We start from the raw sequence: 24,406 nt of genomic DNA, 5'->3' as shown, positions 1-24,406 counted from the left end.
CAATCAGTTATATCACAACTTATTATACGATGAAGCATTTTAAATTCAAACGCATTTGCGTTACGTAAATATCACTTATTAAAGATGATCGAAAAACATAACAACAATCTAAGAATTATGTATTACTCAGCAAATGTGAACTATTTTTATCTTCCAAGATATATAAAATCAGATATTATAGATTTTTAATGTATTAATACGGATAATTATATTTTTAAGGACATCATCTTGTTTAAAGAAAAACACAAATATATTGCTAAAATTCTTTCGCATCTCTTAACGTAGAAACTATGATCAACAAACACGTCAGCTATTACATTGCACAAAGTAATTTATATTTAATTAGCAAAATTAATATGTGTCTGAGACAAATGCAAAGAGAAAATAAAAACCCATTATACCTTTTCAAAGATCCCTACTTTGATAACAACAGCTAGAAAATATAATCTTTGACTGTTAACATATAGGCTTCAGAAAACCGACGATCTTTTATCACATTAATCCTTCTTTGCACTTAGCTCTTGCGTGTGATTAACACATATGTGCTTGACGAATAGCTTTTTAAATTGTTACAAGAAATATGGATAAACGACCCGCGTTTCTTTTATTTATCTTTGTAAGAATTAAAACGCAAACATCTTATAAAACTTGTTTCAAAGTAACATCTTTAAAACTAATTTCTCCTCTCTTACAGCAATAACAGAAATAAGTTAAGTTTCATTATAATCTTATTAAAAAAATTAAGCTATAACACAATTAATATTATATATATATTTAAAGTCGCGTACGATCTGTGTCACGGCTCTGCACATCTATCTAAGCGTGCTTATTCTATTACACTAAAGTTTTTCGTACAATCGCCGTGAGTCACGTTAACGTATTTTGCGGACAAAAATTGCTTTGTTCTGCCGGGTGTTATAGCCCGAAACGAATCAATTAGAAGTATTGACCGGTTCAATCGGAACCGGCTCTATCATTGTCAGATTTATAGGGATCACAAAACGATCTGTCGTCCGTCGCCGGATAATTAGTCCTTGACTTTCCAGTTCCGGCCGAGATCAGATTGCTTTCTGTTTCACGGTGCTGCTGATCGCCACGAGCGAGTAATCGTCGACTTTATCAGTGCATGCGTCGCTCGAACTAATCGACCGACCACGCACTGCAGCGGTTAGGACGAAAAGAAAGAGGGAGAGGCATTGAACTCGACAGAGAGAAAATAGTTCGGTTTCTTTTGTGGAAAAGTTACGGATTATTTGCGTTTCCTTTGCGAATCGACCGCGTAGATATGGTAGCGTGTACTTTCAAGCATCACTATTATTCTTTTATTTATATAATTTTGCAGCGACTCGCGTTGTTGCCGAAGTCCAGTTTATTCTTGTTTCGTATTTTTCATTATTGCACGGAGAGAATTTTCTCTTAAAATTTTACCCTGAAATCATGGTAGCTGTTGGATAACATGTACCATCAAGCATTTTATGCGAGCTATTCTTATTAATATCCATGCACCATAATAAAAAATATTAATATCTATTACATTAAAATATAAAGTATGTTTGATTAATTTTACTAAAATATATCTAGGAAATTTCAATAATTTTTCAAAATTTACCAATCTGCTTGGTAATTTTTATCACGTTGTTTGTAAAATGTTTTGTATATTTTAAAAATTCCTTGGTTGCCAAGTTGTCCCAAGTTCGTAGTAAATTTAAGGGTAAAATATAACAAAAAATTCTCTCCGGTCTTGTATAACTTACAATTATATTCGTTATCAAGACAATATGTATAAGTAAAATTGTTTTATTATTTATATAATTATTTTATATCTATATAAATATGTATAAAAATTTAATATATAAATTTTTATAGTATTTATTTTATAGCATTTAATTTGATTCTACGTAAATTTAACAAGTAAAAGTTAATCTTATTTACAGGCAGCTATTCCTTATTTGCATTCATTCAGTTTTGGACAATTCACAAAATTTAATTATATATCTTCCCATTAATCATAAAAACATGCATTTCATCTGTCAATTGACTGTTGCATATTATAATGTAGTGTATATATTGCATATATATATTACATTAGAATCAGCATTATTAAAAAAATTAATCAGTTAGATATCATCGAAACGTTTTTATTGCTGTTATAATAGTCTTTAATTAATTTTGAATGCTAAATGCCTCAAGGATTATCAACTAGAACAAGATATTCATTTATCCGCGGAATTTCCGATCGAGATGTTATTAAGAGTTATTTCCTCAATTGTATAATCGCATTTGCGTAAAATCCGTTGTAGATTTGTAAACTGAACGCGGAATATTCCTGGATAACTACGATCAAAACAAGTGTATCTAATGAACCAATTAAATAAAAATTGATTACATTTTTACAATCTGCAAGCGATTATTCCGCGATATGTACGAAAGATGAATCATGTGCGCGAAAAATTATACAATAGATATGTAAATAGATAAAATTTATACAACGAGAGCTAGAAGCTTCTGATAATTAATGAATAATTAATATTTTATTCTCGTTCGATTAAATGCGGTTTCTTCACACATTTCTTTTTTATTTACACGCCACGTTACTGATTTTATTTTCAGGACAAATCGCAAGTGGTTGGAGTTACGAGTACGTTCAATGGACGATAAATGTCATGGCTATCTCTATCGTGATAATAAATCTGGCTTATCTCATAAAAGCGAAATACTGCATGATAATTACGCAGTGTGATAATTACTGCGTGCCTGCGTAAATCGGTCTTTCCCGCATCAATTTTCTGCGTATCTAAATGAGTCTAGAGTTATGTATAATATGTAAATTTCCGGCGAGTAAAGCGCAAACTACCACTACAAGAATTACAAGTTAAATCGTATTACTCATTTCAATTACGGCAAAATATTATGATAATGTTGTAAGATTATCTAATATCATATCTCTGTTTACTATACCCGCAGTAAACCAAATTGCGAAGTATATGTGCATCCAATTCAATTTTAACCGTCAAATTAAATTTAATTTTGGAAACGATTAGTTTGTCGTTTTAGGTGGGCTATGTGGATTCTCTATACACAGGAAATTATTAATAAGCAATATCACACGGCGATTAAAAAGTGATTAGACGACTTTATTAATGCATTAATTATCATAATTGAGCTCTCATGTCGCCTATGAAACCCGACGCTCCCAAGGCTTGTTTATAATCGATCTATTTGCATTAAGAAACTTATTACCTGGCTATTGTATAATAGAGTCCGGGCATTAGCATATGCGCCGATTATCGACATTGATAAAAACTATCGAGTAATAAATAAATATAAATATAAATTATAAATTATATAAAAATATGGGTATAATTATCTCGAAATACTTTTTCATCAATCATCACTTTTTCGAAAAATAATCCTTGTTTTTTTTGTCAATGTATATTTAATCGCGAGTTATGCAAAATAATAAGTATAAATATTATACAAATAATACCTACAATTTTTTCACAATCTTATCATATATATATATATATATATATATATATATAGATATTTATTTATTTCTAAAATCACTTTTTGAATATCATTATGGGGTTTTATTGATCTGATAAATCTGAATTATATTATAGAATTCATAAAGCGATATCTATAAATAAAATATTTATTAAAGAACTTAACACGAAGACCTTGTTACGGCTTTATGCCCTCTTTTTTACGTTTGATTTTTAATCATTAGAGCCTTTTCAGTATATAAATAAAATGTTAAAAATCTTTCTTATAAAATCTAAATTATTTGATATTATTTAAAATAGCAAAGTAGCAAAATAGCAAACTAGCAAAAAGATTGGGAATCTATAATTAATAAAAGTCTTGTTGGATTCTAATTACGTTAGAGCTACGAATGTTTACAATGTATAAACTCTCAACTGACAATGAGTTCTTCAAACAAAGACATGCGTCTATACGTTATGTCCTTAAACAGTACCTAGTATTTTGATAAATCGCATAAAAAAGCAGTAATCCCAAGTTAATGAATCACATTTCTCATTGGTCATGTAATATTTATGAATGAAGAGGAATTATTTCAATATCTAGAAATATGACGTTTTTTGTATTTGATTTCCTTATATTAAGGAAATCTAAACTAGGGTATTAATTTTAATGTGTTATTAAAGAAACTGAATGTTTTCCGTCACGTATATGCGTGCGAAAACACATCGGATACAAGGAAAATTCTTTAAGCGTTTCATTTAATCTTAAATATATTCTGTGAGAGAGAGAGAAGAAAAGTGAAATAAAAGAGGAAGATTGATATACTGAAATTTTCCTCGAATAACTGGAAAAATTCTACGATGCAAAAAATTTAATTTTTAGCAATAAAAAAGAGAAAACAATACTTTTACATAATTATAAAAAAATAAAGAATTAATTAAATTAATTAAAATTAAAATTAACCAATTCTTATAAAATTTTAATCTTTATTTCTAAAAGTCCAATTAAGGTAAAAAAATGTCTTTTCTCTTTTCAGAATGTAACTATAAGAGTTATATAATATTGAAGAATTACTTTTTAAGTTATTAAATATAAAATTCTTTTTTCCAGAAAATATGTGCATTGAAGCATTTGATTTCTTCTGTCTTAAGGAACCCGGGAAAAAATGTTTATACAATTTTATCTAATTATATATAACTTTGTAGATATAATTATACATGGATTTTGACCTGATCTAATTATGTATAAATAGATAAAATTGTATATGCATGATTATATGTAATTAGATCAAACTATGCATACTTCATATATGTATAAATGATTACATATAATTATATATTTTTAGATACAATTAGATCAAATCCTTAATGGGTCTGCTTTTGTGGTAAATATGTAGAATCAAAAGTAAAATAATTTATTCCATATATTATAACTTGGCACTGCTTGAAACAGTGCCGTGTCTTTTGATACCGTTTTTATACTACTGTTTGTCAAATTTTAAATACGAGAAACGAATCCTATCAAATGCCATGCATCTATCGGATAATCCAAATTTAAAGTTTATATATGATTATATATAATTTTATATTTTATATATTTTTTATATTTGTGTAACACACACACACACACACACACACACCAAGTTTAATAAATTCTATTATGTGAACAATAAAATATATGTGTACGCACACATACATATGAAAATAAAATTATTCTTTTTAGAAAAATTGTATTTTTACGCAAATTTATTTTTTATTATTTCAATATCAAACATTAAAATATAAATATATTATATATATATAATTATATCTAATTTGGCACAATTATATATAAGTTTGTATATAATTTGATGTATCTCAACTTGAAAAAAAAATTTAATATAACTGCATAATTTGATATGGAGTTATAAATATTTTGATATAATTACATATAATTATTTACTCGAAAAAAACTTTTGATATAACTTTACATAATTTGATATAGAGTTATAAATATTTTGATATATAATTACATATAAATATTTATTCAAAAAAGAGTTTTAATATAATATTGTATAATTTGATATAGAATTATACATATCTTGATATAATTATACGTAATTATTTACTCAGAAAAAAATTGTAATGTAATGTTGCACAATTTGATATGGAGTTATATAAATATAATATGATATAATTAAATATAATTGTATATATACATTTTTTCCCGGGAACGATAGGCATTTAGCGAATAATTTAGAATTTAATGACAAATAACGAGATTTTCTCCATTCCTAACATTTCCACGCGGCGTTTTATCGATGATAAGAACAGATCAGTTGGCATTCTGCTTTACACAGCGGGAATTTATAAAAGTCGTACGATAGTAAATTTATAAATCATATATCTTTGCTAACGCATGACATATTGGTGTTGCGTATATAATACAAACCTCTCTTAAGCGATTATATTTTTGATAAGTTTATGCGATAAACTTATATCATTATACTCACGCGATCGCACATGTTTATTGCATACTGGATGTCGAAATCTTGCGCCGGTCTGAGTTTATAAAACCTAAGTTTATCCCAAACTTCCGTGCATTTGGTGAATCTTTTAACGCGGTGCGCCTGGTCGGGTCTGACAAACCGCCGAAAGTTTGAAAATAATAAGTATATCCTGGTATAATCTTAATATCAAATTTTTATCGAAAGTATGATTTATTTTATATTTTTGTGAACTTATATATATATATATAAAATGGTGCGAGCACGACATATAAACAGCAGCTACAAAATATTCAGGCCGCCAGCGTTCCCGATTACGAAGTTATTTCTTCAAAAGCATACTGGTGGGTCTCTCAGACCCAACCCGGCGACGGAGGGATAAAAGTAATTAATTAAACATTTCGAGCACAAAAGTTTTTATTCGCGCAAACCAAGCACACCTTTATTTAACGCATACAATATTCAGTGCATTAGCGTATTTTAGTCGCGCGTTCTAAAAATATAATATAAGAATAATCAAAAATGCATAATATAAAATTAGTAATTAATATGCTTCTGTTATGAGATTTCATAAAAAATTCGATATACATGTAAAATGCTTCGATTACTATATAAATGCGATATTTCTCGCGAATATGTGAATTAGTGCTTTAATTAGATGATTTCAAATCAATGAATCCAGTTTTCAATATACCAATTTAGTGAAAAACACGAAAGTTAAATTACGTGTACATTCTATTAATTTATATTAAAATTGTTACATGACAACTTTTGCATAATGCGTTATCAAGTCTAATAAATCATGTAAATTGTATATCGGTATAAAAGTGGTGAAACAATACTCGCTTTTGCATTTATTAACTACAAATTCTCTCACCAAATTCGAAAGATACAAAACTATCAATTCGACAATTGATACATTTGTTCGTGTATTAATGCAAGTGGGTTGGGGTCATTTTTTAGCCTTTTTAGACGCTTTCCTCGCACTAATCCGCTCGGTTTATCGGCTCAGAACTTATGAAATGTCTAATTACAGTCTGGATCTCAATCACGTAAGTCTTGACGTAGAACAAGTGCCGCTCCGTCTCTGAACATACGGAGCGGCCTTGATACATGAAAGTAAGATCGCGTCTCATTTGGTATAACGGTGGCGAACATACGTACAGTCCATATATATATATAAATAAAATACATATATGTATGTATGTGTATATCCGATCACGAATCGATAATTTAAAATATCATTGCATTTTGGTATATTTCCGTATCTGATATGTTTTGCGCAATAAGAAAACTGTTCCCCCGTAAATACATATCTATTATTATTATAAAATTAAATAAAAATATTGTTAAAATATATGTATTAGATTTTAGGATCGCAAATAGTCGAGTGGCCTCCGTCGCAAATCTCACGAAACATAATTCTGGAGACAATCGATTCTTTTGTCCTTAAAGTTTGCTCCGCGCAACAATAATAATATTAACTCGCCGGCCAAAGGCTAGTAGTGATTCATCTGCATCGATCGAGTTACCTAGTTTAATCATTTTTAACACAAAATCGATTATTATTAATCAAATTTCTGTAACCGAGAAAGTTTTAGTAAAGTTTTCCAAAGACAAAGTTCAAAATGCGTATAATTAAAGTGTTCAAGCTTTCGGATTACAATAACTTTGTGAGTTTCATTTTTATATGCCGTTTTTAAATATTATTCTAATTATTGTGACCTTTCTGTTACTATTTCAATAGTATGTAATTATTTTATAAGAGCAAATGCAAATATATAGTTAGCTATTTAATGATAAACATATTCACAGATAAATCGCCTTACTCCCAAGGGTCACTATGCAATCGATATATGCTATCAATAAATGAGAGAGATATACGCGTGGACTATTGATTAGTCTCAACATGATGAGGATAAATACTGAAATATTTTTATACGCAATAGAAGCGATAGACAATATGCAAATATCTAGTTGCATAATCATGATGAATAAATGCGGATAAACCAGCTTAAGTAAAACGTTAAATTAGAGTTTATACGAAACCGCGAAATTCACATACATTTGTATCTTTCCTATAAAATAAATTTACAATATTGTGATATTACTTTAAAATTGTAGTCGACCGTGCTTTTTTTAAAAATAAGTAAAATATATAAATCAAATATATACATATACATATATTTTTTTGTTTTTCCTTAATAAATTTTTTTTCTTAAATATTATAAAATAAAAACTGCAATTAGATCTAAATATTTTTTTTCTGTTTCTAAAAAGAATTTAATACATAAAATGAAATAAACATGTTTACCCATGCATTTATCTATATATAACTAATCGTAAACAGCATCAACTGTTTAGTTATGTGGATAACGTAAAATCCACATGTACTTCCCCCGTTATCGTAAAGACAAAACGTTAACGATGCAGAGTGAAAGCAATAATTACTCGTGTCCACACGGGTTGCATTATCGCGATATTCTCAATGATTCACCAACGCTGCGACCGAACGGTTCTTTTGCTTGGTGAAGATTACCCTTGGAAACTCCCAGCCTGGGAATCCACACTTCGGATTCTTCGAAACCGGATTGGCCGCTAAGGAGATCGACAGAATACAACTCGGCCACTCGGGAGTCCTCGCGGCTATTCGTGCCTCCAAGTCCAAGCGACGCGACTCGTGACGTCGATCATATGATGCGCTGCTGCCACACCTGAATGACGTCTGAGGAAAATGTCATCAATACGCCGGTAAATTAATGAATTATCACGAAACGGTTGCCCACCGGTCAAACAAATATTCCGTAATTTTTGGAAAAACCCGATATTTAAATTAGTGTTGACAATTAAAAAAATACCAAATATTAACATGGATTACCAATGTCAGGCAATCCCGTATAGTCCGGTCATCTTTTTTGCATTAATTTATTATTATTCTCGTAATGTGTATTATTCTCAAATTTTCACAGCGATCGATCGTTTGAATTAATTAATGTTTGGCTCATTACGTGCGTCAAACATCTGGACACGTGTTTCTTTGAGCATTAATTTGAATAATATATACACGTTTTCCCTCTCATTGATCTTCGTTTTTAGTCGATAAGTTTTTCTAGGAATGTTATCATATCTAAATGATCTCGCGAGACCATTAATCAAGAATAATCGAATTAATCGAATAAATCTCCGTCCAGCCTCCGTTACACAACGCGCCGTACATGCAATCTCAATATTTGTCTATTTCCGTACACGCTTATGTATACATCGTGTCATTATGTATATGATCGTGCCGCCGCCGCCTGTTAAATATTCATTATAATATTACTGACACACCTACCGAATGCACCATTGTCGACGAATGCACGACAGAGGCCGGACCGTTTGCAGTTGTGTCTTTAGAAAGCCGTAAAAAAGCTAACACGTGCATTTTCTCTTGTATAAGATCTTTCTCCGATCACTCGATTGCACGCGCCTCGATCGTTCGCCTCCCGTGCGTGCGTACGTGCGTATATACGTACGTATACGCACGTGAATGCGTGACGCACAGAAGTGACGATCGAGCGGATCGGTATACTGAGGATCGAGCGTATGCGTGATCGTGTTCACGTCACATTTGCGAGAAGCTAGTTCCGACGACGCAGACGCAAAACCGATCGTGGTTTAACCTTTCCTATGGTTTACGCAAACCTAATAGAGGAAAAGCGACGTCAACTGGTAAATTACCTTGAATAAATATCTTTTTTTTTTTTAACAAAAAGTAAAAAACTGGTTGTTTAATTTGTCTAGTTGATCTTTGTGCGCTTGTGATATATCTAATACTGAACTAAAACTTAACTAAAACTTGCCTGCTCTGTGCAAAATTTAAGAAACATAATCTTTGCTTTTGATTTTGAAATCTTTGCATTGACTTCATGTTTCTGCGATGTTATACATACATTTTCTGACATACATATTATACATAGCTTGAAAAATACTTGTTCAATATTCATTAATTCTGTTTCTTTTTACCTTCTTTTGCTAATACAAATATTTTATTTATGATTTATACTTTTTTTTCCTTAAGACATATCTGTAGATCGTCAAGAACAGATATTATAGCTTTGAGGAATGCATGATTTATCTGCAAAATTAAATCATAACATGTCGATAGCGCTCATTAAGAAATAACGCAATAATTATGCGTGAGCTCTCTTTTACTATTACTTTTATCATTGCTAAAGAATTCCCTGTCAATCTATGTCGCGCGTTTTTTAAATTCAATATTCCGATAGTAGCATTTGCGAAGCGATAGCTTAGAAATAATTTTTACATGAATAAATTATAGATATATTGCTAATATATTAATTATATATATGTACAATTATAATTTTTTATGATTTATGTGATAATAATTATACGCAATTATTTATATATCATTATATTTCTAAATATGCTCTCTTTGCAAATGATCGAAAACCAACTCGCCGAAATAAATGGTCCTATTTTAAGCGCAAGTTATAAATACGCCGAATCCAGAAAACGATATTGATAACTTGATCTTTCGTCTCATTTGCATGTCCTGCCACAATTTCTTTCAATATCGATTTTAAAAGGCATATCTTTTACAGGAAACATGCCATTTTTTTAACAGCAAAGAATCAAGGATTACTGCTCAAACTTTTTTAGAAATTATTTTGTTAATTATTGTTATTAATTTAAAATGTTATCAATTTTAACATTAAACATTCAATATCTTTGTTGGGATTTTTAGACAATGCATTGTTCTCTGTATATCATATAGCAGATTCAATCATATACTTATTGATTACATCATATACTAAGATACTACTAGATATCTATCATAAAAAGGATTAATTGATCTGCATGAGGGGAGGGGCAATGAATTTACAACTATGTCAGCACCTATCTTGTATAACTTTCTTATCATCTATGTAACGAAACATTTCCGTTATCGTGTTGTTTAATGAAAGATGCGTGTCCTACGAGAATCCAATACGACATATGAAAATATCAACAACTTAGGCGAGGGATCCCCTCGTGATGGACTTTGTCAATGGTAGCAGCGCCGGCGGCGCTGTGACGGCAACGACGGCTGTAACGGCGACGGCGGTGGTGGTAGCGGCGCGGCTGCTGCTGGTGGACCACCCGAAACGACGATAGGGTGGGGGCACCCCTGACCCCGACATTAGCAGGCGGTGAAGGGAGGCAACGTTTATATGCGGCGGCAATCCGCCCCGTAGACGCATTCGCTCGTACGCTCCGTCTAAAGCGGACTTAAGTAGTAGAGGCTCGTTGTCGTTGCCGACGTCCCGTCGTCGTCGTTTGTCGTAGTCGAACCGTAGCAGATCGGACGGATCGAGGCCGAAGAGGACGTAGCCGAAGCATATCGGGATATTAAAATCGGAAAGCGCGCAACGGGGAGTCCATTCGTGTAATTTCTCGCAAGCGGCAGTGAAGAGCTCACGCACATCACCTTCAGCTGCAGTGAGCACTATCAGGCCGAGAACCGACGATAGAAAGACGCCTAAGTCGATCGACCGTCGAATTGAGAAAAAAAAACCGCATAAATTAATCGTTATCAGAGACAGAGGAGTGATAAAGAAGATACGATGGCAGTCGCAGCCGCTCAGAAGAACCGCGAAATGTTTGCCATCAAGAAGTCTTACAGTATTGAGGTAAGTCTTATTTTTAAATAATTTGATAAATAACTAGACTCTTGATAAAAATAATGCAAAAATTGTTAAAAACATTGCAAAAAACGAGAATGAGAGAGAATGTTGAAAGCTTCAATTCATAAATAAATTTTTAGGTAAATGAAAATATAATAAATATTATTTAAAAAATATTTTGATATAAAATATTACTTTACTTTTGTTTATATATTTGTTTTTCTCTATCAAAAAATCGCGTTTGATAAATTTGTCATTTACATTTTATTTGTGAAAAAGTGTTATATTTGCTATTGTCAAAATGCTTCTATTGTTCTATTCGCGTGCATGTTTAAGAGCAACAGGTTCGATCAAAAAGACCTTGGTAAGCGCGCGAATTCAACCGTTCGTTTAAATCACCGTTACATGCACGAACGTCTCTGAAGACGGCTGAAAATGTCACTCTAGTTTCTTAACACGAGAATTCTTATATTTCCACAAACGCAGTTGCAAAACTTGATCTTGTTGTATATGCGATAGTATATTATTTATTGAATTATATAAAATTGCATGCACTTTGTATTCATTACAGAGACACGAGTGTCTCACGACTGCTATACGCCACGCGCTCTGGCTTAATTATACGATTTCTGTACATAGCGAGTGTTTGCTTTTGTAGTTAGATTCTCGAGATTTTTCTGACTAACGGTACATTTCGAAATGGGTGAAAAAATTGCGTCAGAAAATCGCTTAAAGGTGCATGTGTGTCGGTTCCGCTCTTTCTCAATCTTAATAACCGGAGACCAACGCAAGTGAAATTCTCACGTAGGCCCGGCGAAACGGAGAAGAGTCTTCGCGCAGAGAAAGTAAATGCGCTGCGTTATTATCCTGTTTACGCAATGTTATTGACCTTGTCGCAATATTGATAAATATTTAATTGTCGAGGTCACATTTTTGTATGTGGGCTTAATCATAGAATATCTTCCCAATCCAGTATTCTACAAAACCGGTCTGTGGGGCAAAGTGTTGACGTTTTCAAATTATTCGGTCACTTCTGATTCTGGTCACTTTTCGAAATAGTAGACATATAATTAAATATATATATATATATATATATATATACACAATATTTGTATAAAGCACATAAACAGTAAGCAAACATTTCAATTGAATTACATAAAATGATAGATAAAGGAAGATTAGAGTCTCAATGTTATTCCGTCGCGAATTTGGCATTTCAATAATGCATTTTTTTTCTTGCTCCGGTTAAAATCATAAAACATGATAAGAAAGATATACGAAGAAATAATCCGTTCAATGTCCCGTTCGCTTTGTGCATAAATTTGCATAAGCAAGAATCGGTTCGCGCAAAAAACAGCTGATGCAAGGTCTATATGGCACTTGGCAGGCGCGAAAAATTCAATCTGCTGAAGAAGCGTGAGTCCCAACAAGATTACACGAGGAAGTAGCCGGTCACAAGTCAGCTGTTTTCGATTACAGGAAGATGCGGCGGCGGTTGGGAGAAACCGGCAATTCTTTTAACTCGCCTCGAATTTACTTTTCAATCTATCTGAAACTCATCGAAAGATAAATAGCGTCCTTTCTTCTCGCCAGACGTTACGCAAATCGTTAAAATTATTTTCGCCTCACCCCCTTTCTCTCGCGAATGTTTGCACTTCTACTTGATGCATAAAACTTGATGCATTTTGCACGACGATTAGTGTAATAACAGAAATAAATAATTGTAAACGGTTTTACGTGAGACTTGCAATTATATCGATTGTCTCTGCGTAGTCATTCTCGAGTACGTAATATTAACTGGAATCGACGTGTAACAGTATTTTTTAATACGTACCGTACACATATACGTCTATTTTGCAAATTACAACTCGCAAGAACTCATCTTTCCTCACGTAACTATATTTTTTCTCTAGGATCTTTATCGCACATTAATGGATTTTAATCGATACTTTTTCGAGGCTGTCACGTTTTTCTTTCGTTTTTCCGTCACGTGTATAATTCACTATGGATTACGATAGCAAGGCCAATTCCGTTTCTATTCGCGTCCAATAAGTGACAACTTATAATCGCCGCATTTACGAGATTATTCGCTTTTTTTTCTTCGTAAAGTACGCAATTTTCCTGTAACGACGATACGAAATTTCTCAACGGCGTAAGAACAACAAGCAAGGTCTATGTCTCATTTTTCACGTGATATCGTACTTATCTGTTTAACAACCGCGCTAAACATACATCGTATAATTGCCACCTCGATCTTTTCGACTCCTACTGTGACTTTTCCGAATGATCGCGATTTATTGCAAAAATGCTACTAGCGCGAACAGCTTACACATCGCCGTTTGCGGATTCGAATGCTAATAAATCGCAGACTCGCGGACTCTTTCCCAGAATATTGCAGTCCTCATTCATGTGCATAATTGCGATGTTGCGCGCGTTAGGTATACCGTTACCGACGAGTAAAAAAATTAATATTCCCTAACACAATATTTTTTAAGATTAATACCTAAACGTGTCTCGGATTTGGTCTCTGTGCTTTCTTTTCAAGACGACACCCGGACTTCCTCTAAGCATTGTATGATTTGTTATTTGCATCTGTCTATATAAATACGAGAACACGTCACTTCGGTGTGACGACTTGGTCAATCTTACGCTTTCTCCGCGCATATTAGCGGTCCATAGAATACTATGGACCGCTAATATGCGTAGGTAGACACAACTCACTATAAATTAGTGAAGTTTAAAAAAAAAACTGCATTAAATGGAAAATCAAGAGGATAATTCTATATGTAAATACATGTAATTAATATTATAAATTTTCAAAAATATACATATTTTTTAAGGGCCGGTTGTTTCAACCTGTTGGTAAACTAACTAACAGTTAAATCATATATGTATGTTTTTATTTTTCCTTTAAATTAGACAAAGACATATGATTTAACTATTATATAGTTAGCTTACCAACAGATTGCAACAACCGGTCCTCTAAATCTTTCAATTATATTCTTTCATCTAGCATCTGCCGGAGAGTACCCGCCGGAAAGTATCTGGCGATTTCAATTCCGGCGAGTAGTGTTTTTCTGTTGTGTTTGAAATGAAAAATCTCAGAAGCAAATGTAGCTGTATAACGCGCACACTTTAATATTCTCGATTTTATACGAATATAATTGCACTTGTTCGCTTTGAATTACGCGTGTAATAACTACGATTTTTATTTATTTGACGATCATGACGAGTCTGAGTCATTCGAACGGAACTTGTGCGTGCGCACACGCGCCGGATCTATTGGATGCCGAACCAGATCAAATCTAGAATCGGTTATGCACAATCGATAGTTATCGCGCGAGCAGCGGGGTGAAAAGTAAACCGACCTTGAGTAAATTTCCTACCGCGATCGCGTCGCCAATGCGGATACTATTTCGCGTTTCTGTTATTCCGGGTATGCAACCAATTTAAATAATTTAAGCTAAATAAAGCTAGTTAAACAGCTTCGTTATCTAATTGAAATTAATAAATTAATTTGTATATGTCCAAAATTTTTTGTTATCTTTTCAACCGTGATAAAACCGGTCGTATCAGTTTTCTTTTTCTTTTTTTGCGAAAATTTTTATTCGAACCTGGATTCCGATAGCGACTGAGATGATCGTGAGCGATTATGGGTTGTTTTCCTCAAGCCAATCACCTTGCCCTAGAAGCATCCGTCCACGCGGTCACTTGCTTAAACTCCGCTTTAGAATAACATTAGAGCGATCGGCGAATTCGTGACAGAATTACACCGCGGGTTTGTTTGTGATTCTATACAATAACGTGATCTGATAGCATCCTCTCGGCATATCTCGGCCGCTATTGCCGATCGATCGTATTGAGCGGGATTATATCGTCCCCGTTGCAAAATCAATCTCCGGCCTTGCGCATGATAATTATGAATATTTTATAAATATGAGAGTGAAGTAATATAGAGTTGCATAGAGCGGCTGAGAAAGAGAAAAAGAGAGAGACATGCGCGCGAAAGAGGCCCTGAACGCTGCACCCGTTATTCGCCTTCGGAAGCCCGCTGCACGCGCGCTGCAATCCGCGTCGCACGTGCAACTCGCGTGCGCGTGCTGCATGCATATTCATCTATATACATATATACGCGTATAACATTTGCTATGCTAACCGTTTTGCTTAAACGCCGGCTATTTCGCCCGGACCACAGCGACCTGTCTCTCTCCACCGGGATGAGAAGGATCATGTTAACGCGGGATTTCGATGTGTGCATATATGGCTTACTATCTCGATCGTGCATTCAACTGTATAATTGTGGTTTTACGAGCTTCTCGTTCGAATTGGTATACGCATAGATAAATGCCCGGGTAGGGCTTTACCGAGATATGCGTTTTTCCAATCGCTTTTAATTGCCCTTTTGTATACTACGTTCGAGGAACTAGCCGATTATTATTGTCTATTATTGTTTTCTTTTTCTATAATACGTTTTTTTTAAATTAAGCAGACTTCTAAAAATATGAAAAATTTTTGATAATTTAAAAAAACAAATATTCTACTAAAGGAAATTTTTTGGAACTGAACAAATTATTGTTTGAATAGATCGAATGTTACATACCGCGTGGTAGATAATGTATGCCCGATTCAACGGTGATTTCTCGCAGCTTGCTGTTACTTAATATGTAAAACAGGATTGTAATTAACGAACTATAAGTATGATTTTTATGATTGCCGGATATAGATAAAAATCAATCGCGATAGCAAAATCTGCTCGAATAATTGGGCAGTAACGGTCGTAGCGAACTAAGTTATGCGAGCGCAATTTTAATGATCAACCTTGGTTATATTATATCCATAAGTCATTACGCCGCATTAGCATCGTAATCGCTTGACATTCGCTTGGCTAGAAATACATTAGAAACGCTTATTCATATAGTAGACAAATAGGATAAGTCGAAACTTTCGATAGAAACGATGACAAAATTTACACGATGCACATGAATATATTTGTATCGAGCCAATTCGGAGTTAGCATCCCGATTTAACCTATTATTTGCACTAATTATTTAAGTACCTCTTACATTGCAGTAAAATAAAACGTAATTTTTAAATTAATTAATTAAGATGCCACATATTATATCATATTATGTAGTCTTTCAAAAATATTAGAAAGGCTAATTAGATATTTAAAGATAATTGCGATAAGTATCCGGAATAAAATTGACACGATCGCATGAGAGGAGAGAGAGGGGGGGAAGAGAGAGAGAGAGAGAGAGAGAGAGAGAGAGAGAGAGAGAGAGAGAGAGAGAGATCCTGTTCATCTACAGACGCGACTCCTCCGCTGTGCAGTGGGTAATTACTCGACTTGCTGACTCGAGGTCGTTTCTTTTGCATCTTCGGCCGTACGTTCGTGCGATTCCACAAGGTCGGAAACAACATTCCTACGGCACCTGCCGTTTGCTCAATTAGACATTCGCATCGTTTATTTGCCGAGTTATCGCCGCGCCGAGTTTTCATTCTTTTTCCCTCGAACGGCCAGTCACCGTCTCGCACATCAGCTGTCTAATCGACAAATATTTACATATATTCGTCACTTTCGCGCACGACAATCGCAATTCGCACAGACAGCCGACAACTCCGGGCGGCTTTACGATATGGCAATTAATTAATTCATGATTTTATCGATGCATTTAGATGAGATTTGTCACGCATTTGCCGTTTCTACGATTCGTTATCGCGTTGCGTGTCGCAATTCCTCGACATAGTCCATCCGTTCCATCGGTAAAGTACTTGGCCCACTTAACGATGCGCGTTGTTAAGGGATTGCTAAACGCTTTCTCTAAACTATGCCAACCGACTTTGCTGGAAAACGCAACTGGGTCTCCAACGTGGTGTGTCTATACGTACGCGGCGACAGCCAGGAATTTGAATGATCGGTGGCGCATGTTCTTGTCTGTTTTCGTCAAATGGGAACGTCTATTTTAATCTTTGTCTCTCAGTATTATTTCTTCACTCGCGAATAAAATCCTAGATATCTTTTCCATATAAAAAATTCATGTAGCTAAAGAAACACAAGTATCTCAGGCAAAAATTTTTTTATTAAATGGCACAATAAGCTATAAGTGGTATTATATTAATTATAGGGGAGTGATAATATAAAATGAAATTTTACATCTTCTAAGAACTGAACGGTAATAGTCAAGCTCCTTTCCATTCCTCCATCGGAATTAATTCATTTCCGATATTTCAACGACAGCAGGATGGTAGTCGCGAAAATTCATTTCCGTCCCTTTTGTTCGTTATCCGATTTAAGCGACGCTCGGTCGTACTGACGGGTCAGATTTCCGTTTCGTCTCACGTCAAAGGTAGCCACGGACAGACCACGCCGCGGATATCAGAACCTGATGGCTATAGTCAAGACGAAAGGACATCCGCCCTTTAAAGTTCTAAATTATATCTATAATTGATTGTGCGTCAGCAATAAAATACGTGAATGCCACAGAACGGTACATTGGCTCTCTGGGATTTAATCGTACAGAATTCATATAGATATTTTCAATATTTTTATGAATTTAATTTATCATAATTTTATATATGCATACATATAAATCGCACTTTGCATTTATATTTTCAGAACGGGTACCCAGCGCGACGACGTTCTCTCGTAGACGATGCCCGTTTTGAGACGCTGGTCGTCAAACAGACAAAGCAAAGCGTACTCGAGGAAGCTCGACAGCGAGCGAATGGTGAGTCTTGTGAATGTTATTTGGCATGATTAATTCTTTTTAATATTATACTATATAATATTATTTATTACCGCGTCAATATATATGTTTGATATATGGAAACAAAATATTTTTGTATTAAATATATGCATGATTTGCTGTCTAAAATATTATATTTGTGTGAATATGGTTGTATTAGAGAAATGTATACATGTTTACTATTAAAAAGACTTTTCAAAACGTATCTTTTTGCCAACGTAAGTCATACAAGAACATAGCGAGACAATATATGCGGCATGTAGACGTTAATGTTGCATGACTCGTTTCTTTGTTATCGGATAGATACGAACGTGGATCAGACAATTACTTGTGCTCAGGAACAACAGGGACAGGGAGAGTATTACATCGATGTTTCATCAAGTGACGACGAACAGATCGAGTCATTAGTTTGCGCAGCAAAGAAAGAAGGTACATAGATGTTGCAAAATGTATAACAATTTTTGGATAATTGGGGCGTGACATGCATTTTTACAGAACACAATCGCGTTGATTGTCATTATTAATACGACTTTATTATTTAATGCAACAACGCATAATATTTACTGTAATATAAAATTGATAGACGCTAAATGCATCTGCCGCCAAGTATTCAAGAATGCATAAATGTTGCATATAGCATGAGCATGAAACTTATAACTTTCAGAAGCGAAAGCGGAGGCTTCATCGGACAGCGATGGAAAACCGGATGACGATGACGACGATGGTGAGTATTACGTCTTCTATGAACCCCGATCGTAATTGCGTCCAGTCCGGCGCGTGTCGCGAAATGTCATCGTTGCGCAATATTAGAAGTGAAACAGGAAGTGGGTGATTGCGTGCGACGAAGGTACCGCGCGCGTGTTGCACGGTAGAAGGACAGAAGAAGGCGACGGTAAATGGAGGGTGAAACGATCGCCATTGTCGACAGTCGACCAAAGGGCGAGTGCTCGGTCGACACTTGGGGTGAATTACGTCTGCGAGCTATTTCCGTCTTTTTCCAACCCGCGCCTTCGGCCTCCGCGGCCGCTTTGTGCATTTAGAATCGTATTACCGGAGCGCGGAGCCTTTCTCGAGATTTCACAAGCGGCCCTGCGTGGCAGAGCACTAAATGTGTAACACGGTTATTCCTTTTCGCGTTACCTTCCATCTCGCCGGCACGTCCGCGCCCACGACAATGACGGCTACTTTGCCACTTTTCCGTCGCCCCCGCGGCCAAGTAGACGGTGCCGTTTCCGACGTGACGTCATAAGGCGCTATGCGAAAATGGACTTTGAATTGCCCGATTATTACCGTCCGCGGAAGTCACTTAGGGTACTCGCGAGAAGTTGTGCCCAAAAAGAATCGTTCCCGGGAAAGTTTCATAGATCACGCTTTTCTCATTTTAACTATATATATATATATATATATATATATATCATTAAGACGCCCATATTTTCTAAAATGTCGAATCTTTGCATAGAACGATGTCACCTAGCGACGAAAATCTTTTTAAGAGAAATCTTGGCAACGGTTATTTGACGAATAATTCAAGTTCATTTCGAAAAATGTTGAATGTCATTGTCAAACAAAGCTAGACGATGTTCGATTTTCCGCAGATGCTGGACTAACCGAGGAGGAAGTAGTGCTCGCGAAAAGTATAGCCGAATCTACGGATAGCGAGCAAGGCGTGCAGAAAGCGGCGCTGGTATTAAGATTGCGAGAGGGCATCGGTTCTCTGGGCAGGATCCTGAAAACGATCGAAAATTTCAAGGGCGCGATCACCCATGTCGAGTCGCGGTCCTCCAAGAAGGAGGGTTTGCAATTTGAGGTCTTGGTTAAGATCAACATGAACAGACAGAATCTGTTGCAACTGATTAGAAATCTACGACAGAGCTCGGCCTTGGACGGCGTGACCCTGCTCGCCGACAATTCCGTCAGCATCAAAGATCCCTGGTTCCCGCGTCACGCCGCCGACCTCGACAATTGCAACCACCTGATGACTAAGTACGAGCCGGATCTCGACATGAATCACCCGGGCTTCGCTGATAAAGAGTACCGCGCTCGTCGCAAGGTCATCGCCGAAATCGCTTTCGCCTACAAGTACGGCGACCCGATACCCTGCATTCCTTACACCGAGACCGAGAACGAGACTTGGTCGTGCGTCTTCAACACCGTCCTGGACCTGGTGCCGAAACACGCGTGTGTGGAATACCAGAGAGTTTTCAAGGTACTGCAAGAGGAGAGAATTTTCGAGTCCCACCGTATACCGCAGTTGCAGGAAGTCAGCGATTTCTTGAAGAAGAGCACGGGATTCACTCTTCGACCGGCCGCCGGTCTCTTGACGGCGCGGGACTTCTTGTCCAGTCTTGCCTTCCGAGTATTCCAGAGCACTCAATACGTCCGCCACATCAACAGCCCGTATCACACTCCCGAGCCGTAAGTGCTTTTTGTTATTTTTTTTTTTTTACTTTCGTCAGTTCATTCGAATCTATCGAGACAAAAAATTAATTATCCGAAACTTTCTTTCAAATATTCTCTATATATGAGATAACGTTATCCGAGAATTATCCTAAAAAAGGACGGATAAAGATTAAATTCAAATATATTACACATATCGTTTACAAATCATCTTGTTCGGAAAGTTTTATGATTCGGTGCGAGCTGTAAAGCATACAGATGAAAAGAACACGCTGTACATGACACACTAGGACGTAATGAGACTCGATAAAATATCGCATCGAAGGTAAAAAGCTGCGACGCATCTTTACATAAAAATCGGGCATTGTAAAGGTCGCACTGGCTCCGCATCACGGCTGCCCCTTCGTGTCAAACTGCACGGCAATCGATATTGCGTTATGACGGGAACCTGCACCCGCGGTACACAGAGAACGATGATAATAGAATTACCGCGCCTCTCTAAGCTCGTAATGGAACTCTAATTGGCTTTTAATGACACGATGGCGTTGATAACTCAGTTCCACAGTTACGAACTCGTTTCTCCGTGTAGCGATCCACGTCACAGTTATGATTTCCAAGAACTGTAGCTTTTGCAGGCCTTTGCAGATTGTAAGAACCGAATGGCTTTTTGAGTACGCGCCATTTATCGTGATGACGTATCTTAATTAATTTTAGAATGTTCAATTTATTTAATGCAGTTAAAATCCTACTGATGTAAAATTACGCACTTAAATATTGCAGATTGCAATAATTTGATTCAGAATCTCTAAAATTAACTAAAAGTGATAAATTTAAGCACGAAACGGAGAAATAGAACGGACAAATTTGAAGACGCGTAAGACGAGCACGTGGCATCATTCTTTAAATTTATTCTGTTCTATTTGCAGAGACTGCATTCATGAGCTCTTGGGCCATATGCCGCTTCTGGCCGATCCCGGTTTCGCTCAATTTTCGCAAGAAATTGGACTGGCATCTCTCGGTGCTTCGGATGAAGAAATCGAGAAGCTATCAACTATCTATTGGTTCACGATTGAATTCGGTCTCTGTAAGGAAGGTCCCGAAGTTAAAGCTTACGGTGCTGGCTTGCTGTCAGCCTACGGCGAGCTCTTGCACGCATTGAGCGATAAATGCGAACATCGAGCTTTCGATCCATCAATTACCGCTCTCCAGAAGTATCAAGATCAAGAATACCAGCCGATATATTACGTGGCCGAGAGTTTCGAGGATGCCAAGGAGAAATTCCGTCGTTGGGTAAGTACGACAAAGTTATCCAGCATTTATCTGTGAATGGAATTGGATTTTTTTTCTGGAATTTGCCAAGGAAAATTCAGTAAATTTAATTTTCGCTATATACTTATTGATAAACTCGAAAATAATAGAGAATCAAAGTAGAATAGTTATTTTTGTATATTCTTGATTACTCCAATATTTTTAATTTGTATTTATTGCAAATAAAGACTAGTAGCCCGTTCACTTCCGTTATCTGTTACTTCTCACTTTGGTAGGTGAGCTTAGTCATACGAATCTTGGTTTCTCTTACAGGTGGCCACTATGAGCCGGCCATTCGAGGTCAGGTTCAATCCGCATACCCAACGCGTCGAAGTCCTCGACAGTGTTGATAGACTGGAGGGCCTGATGTCCCAACTCAATACCGAGATGACCCACCTTACGAATGCCGTCAACAAAATGAAAGCGAGACACTTCGCGTAAGAATGAGAACTACCGCGTCTTCGTTTACCGAATCGGTTAATTCCTTTTGCAAACCATCGAACCTCGAAATCGTTCATGTATTTAGCCAATTAATCCTTGAACTCTTTGATGACAATAATTTTCGACAATCTCTCAAATAACAGCTAATAATAATTATACTATAAAAAAACGTTTTTCCTAGTAATTGTAACAGAGCTTAATGAGTCTTTTAATGATACATTTCGAAGGCGTATTAGTGTGTGTTCGATCGAGTAATTTTAAGAAAGTTATAAGATTTTATTTGTTTTGATTGCGAAAGATTTATTTGTTTTAAATAAGAAAAACATTATTAATTCCATCGAGGCTTCAGCTTCCAGGTTCGGTGGAGCACGTCATTTCACCGTTATCATTTTTATCGCGTTACTCGTCCCTCATTTCGTGTATAAAATCGTTCATTTGCGTTGTTATACGCGTGTACGCGCGCTAATTATGCCATGTAAAGAGTGAATCTTTGATGCACGCAAACGTCAGCCTATATATTGCGTATCTATTGGGTTATAGATATTCCGTCAAGACAATCATACAACTTAATTGACTTGAATAATGAATCATGTTGTGGATTAAGTAATTCGTGACAGTGCAATTTCTTGCCCTCGAGAGTATTTTTGCCAAATGAGCGGAAATACATATCACAAAGTTATCTTCGAATAAATAGCATTAGCTTTTTTACCAATAGCTGCGCGTACACGCGTATGAGAGAGATTCTCACATTATTATTATTTTATTGATTAATAATAATTATTATTTCGTTCTATTCTATTATATAATAGTGTATTATTACGTTATTATAAATTAATTTGTTTAATCCAGCAAACACTGGCATCTGCCCCGATATTTCAATAGTGCAGTTTACATTTAGCACAAGTTATGACGCGAGATGGTTGTCGCTAAGAGAGTTATCGTAGTCTTGTAGAACTTATAGAACTCGCGGGATTGATTCCTCATTGCGATAGAATTTGTTGTTCAAATGTGAGCGTACAGTATTCTCTTCTTTCGCGGATTAATTGTCATACGGCGGCTGCTGTGTGGAGTCGTTGGACAGTTTTCTCCCGGACTAGCCGATAAGAAGTGGGCGTTCAGCGAATATTCTTATCGGTTTGTCGCACTTAATTTAGAATCTACCTGCATCGAATTAAACAGTATTTCGTAAAGAATATCTTTAAGAGTTGTGTTCTTACTTAGATAGTCCGCATCTATAGGTGCTGTATCGCTTCTTGCCCGATCGAACTGTTTGGAGACTACAGTCCCCAAACAGTTTCGGAAGTCACGAAGCAAACGTTATTGCTTTAGAGAGATACTTATTAGCAAGTAGTGCGAGTCCCCGCTTGCGCACGCTATGCTATTCCAATCGCACCGACCCGTATGAAATATTTTTCTCGTACGCGTACGTGCGTGTAACCCACCCTCGTTAGATTGTAGTGAAGACGGTCAATACATATGACATGTTTCCTTTGTATTATATTGTAAAGTACTCAGAGCATAATAAAAAATTAAGATATGAATCTTACACGTGTTATTATCTTTTTATGCGACACGTCTCTGTATAATTATGAAGTGAAAATCCCGTATAAAAATGTGCGTGATATAACTATTGGCGATAATTGCCTTATCGCCATATTAGCCGTTACGATCATCAAGCGATAATTAAGGCGTAAGCGTGGACATAATTGGAAATGCTTGAAACGAAGTGAAATTGCCTCTTACGCTGTAACGGACATCGCTTCAGAACGCGTGTGTCACTCAAGTTCTTTCTTCCTTTTCCCTTTCTTCCGGAACGTTTTGATTAACGATTGGATTATAATAATGAAAAGTAATACTTAAACAAATGCGTCTAACAT

General features: G+C 35.6%; 2 protein-coding genes and 1 long non-coding RNA gene across 5 annotated transcripts; 2 read left to right on the top strand and 1 right to left on the bottom strand.

Moving 5' to 3' along the window:
- The first annotated feature begins 5,689 nt into the window (after nt 1–5,689).
- On the top strand, nt 5,690–8,106 carry LOC143896543 (uncharacterized). 2 transcript variants are annotated; one of them, XR_013256687.1, is made up of 3 exons: nt 5,690–6,355; nt 6,935–7,023; nt 7,787–8,106. It is a non-coding gene; the product is annotated as an uncharacterized LOC143896543 (long non-coding RNA). The 2 variants fall into 2 exon arrangements; XR_013256688.1 differs by having other exon boundaries at nt 7,339–8,106.
- A 115-nt stretch (nt 8,107–8,221) lies between these two features.
- On the bottom strand, nt 8,222–9,679 carry LOC143896542 (uncharacterized). Its single transcript, XM_077404477.1, has 2 exons — nt 9,306–9,679; nt 8,222–8,696 (listed from the first exon to the last, which is right to left on the bottom strand). The coding sequence occupies exons 1-2, from the start codon at nt 9,393–9,395 to the stop codon at nt 8,457–8,459; spliced, it is 330 nt and encodes a 109-aa protein (XP_077260603.1). The 5' UTR covers nt 9,396–9,679; the 3' UTR covers nt 8,222–8,456.
- Nucleotides 9,680–11,186: 1,507 nt separating this feature from the next.
- Ple (tyrosine hydroxylase ple) lies at nt 11,187–24,075 on the top strand. Of its 2 annotated transcripts, XM_077404473.1 has the most exons (7): nt 11,192–11,643; nt 18,254–18,365; nt 18,687–18,812; nt 19,048–19,107; nt 19,979–20,798; nt 21,707–22,070; nt 22,362–24,075. In XM_077404473.1, exons 1-7 carry the CDS (start codon nt 11,578–11,580, stop codon nt 22,527–22,529), a joined length of 1,716 nt encoding a protein of 571 aa, XP_077260599.1. In that variant the 5' UTR covers nt 11,192–11,577; the 3' UTR covers nt 22,530–24,075. The 2 variants fall into 2 exon arrangements, with proteins under 2 accessions (XP_077260601.1, XP_077260599.1); XM_077404475.1 differs by lacking the exons at nt 18,687–18,812; nt 19,048–19,107 and having other exon boundaries at nt 11,187–11,643.
- Nucleotides 24,076–24,406: the final 331 nt, after the last annotated feature.

Source organism: Temnothorax americanus, unplaced genomic scaffold (assembly GCF_048541705.1).
Source record: "Temnothorax americanus isolate GAGA-0224 unplaced genomic scaffold, ASM4854170v1 Scaffold19, whole genome shotgun sequence".
In the NCBI taxonomy this organism is placed as follows: Eukaryota; Metazoa; Arthropoda; class Insecta; order Hymenoptera; family Formicidae; genus Temnothorax; species Temnothorax americanus.
Note: the sequence above shows the minus strand (reverse complement) of the source record. Positions and strands in the feature narration are given on the sequence as shown.

What these genes read in the sequence shown, in the direction of transcription:
- LOC143896542 (XM_077404477.1), bottom strand. Translation starts at nt 9,395, where the DNA reads ATGCACGTGTTAGCTTTTTTACGGCTTTCTAAAGACACAACTGCAAAC. An exon ending in CGTCGACAATGGTGCATTCG is followed by an intron (nt 8,697 to 9,305) that starts GTAGGTGTGTCA and finishes CATTTTCCTCAG; the next exon opens with ACGTCATTCAGGTGTGGCAG.
- Ple (XM_077404473.1), top strand. Translation starts at nt 11,578, where the DNA reads ATGGCAGTCGCAGCCGCTCAGAAGAACCGCGAAATGTTTGCCATCAAG. An exon ending in GGATGACGATGACGACGATG is followed by an intron (nt 19,108 to 19,978) that starts GTGAGTATTACG and finishes GATTTTCCGCAG; the next exon opens with ATGCTGGACTAACCGAGGAG. An exon ending in AGGAGAAATTCCGTCGTTGG is followed by an intron (nt 22,071 to 22,361) that starts GTAAGTACGACA and finishes TTTCTCTTACAG; the next exon opens with GTGGCCACTATGAGCCGGCC.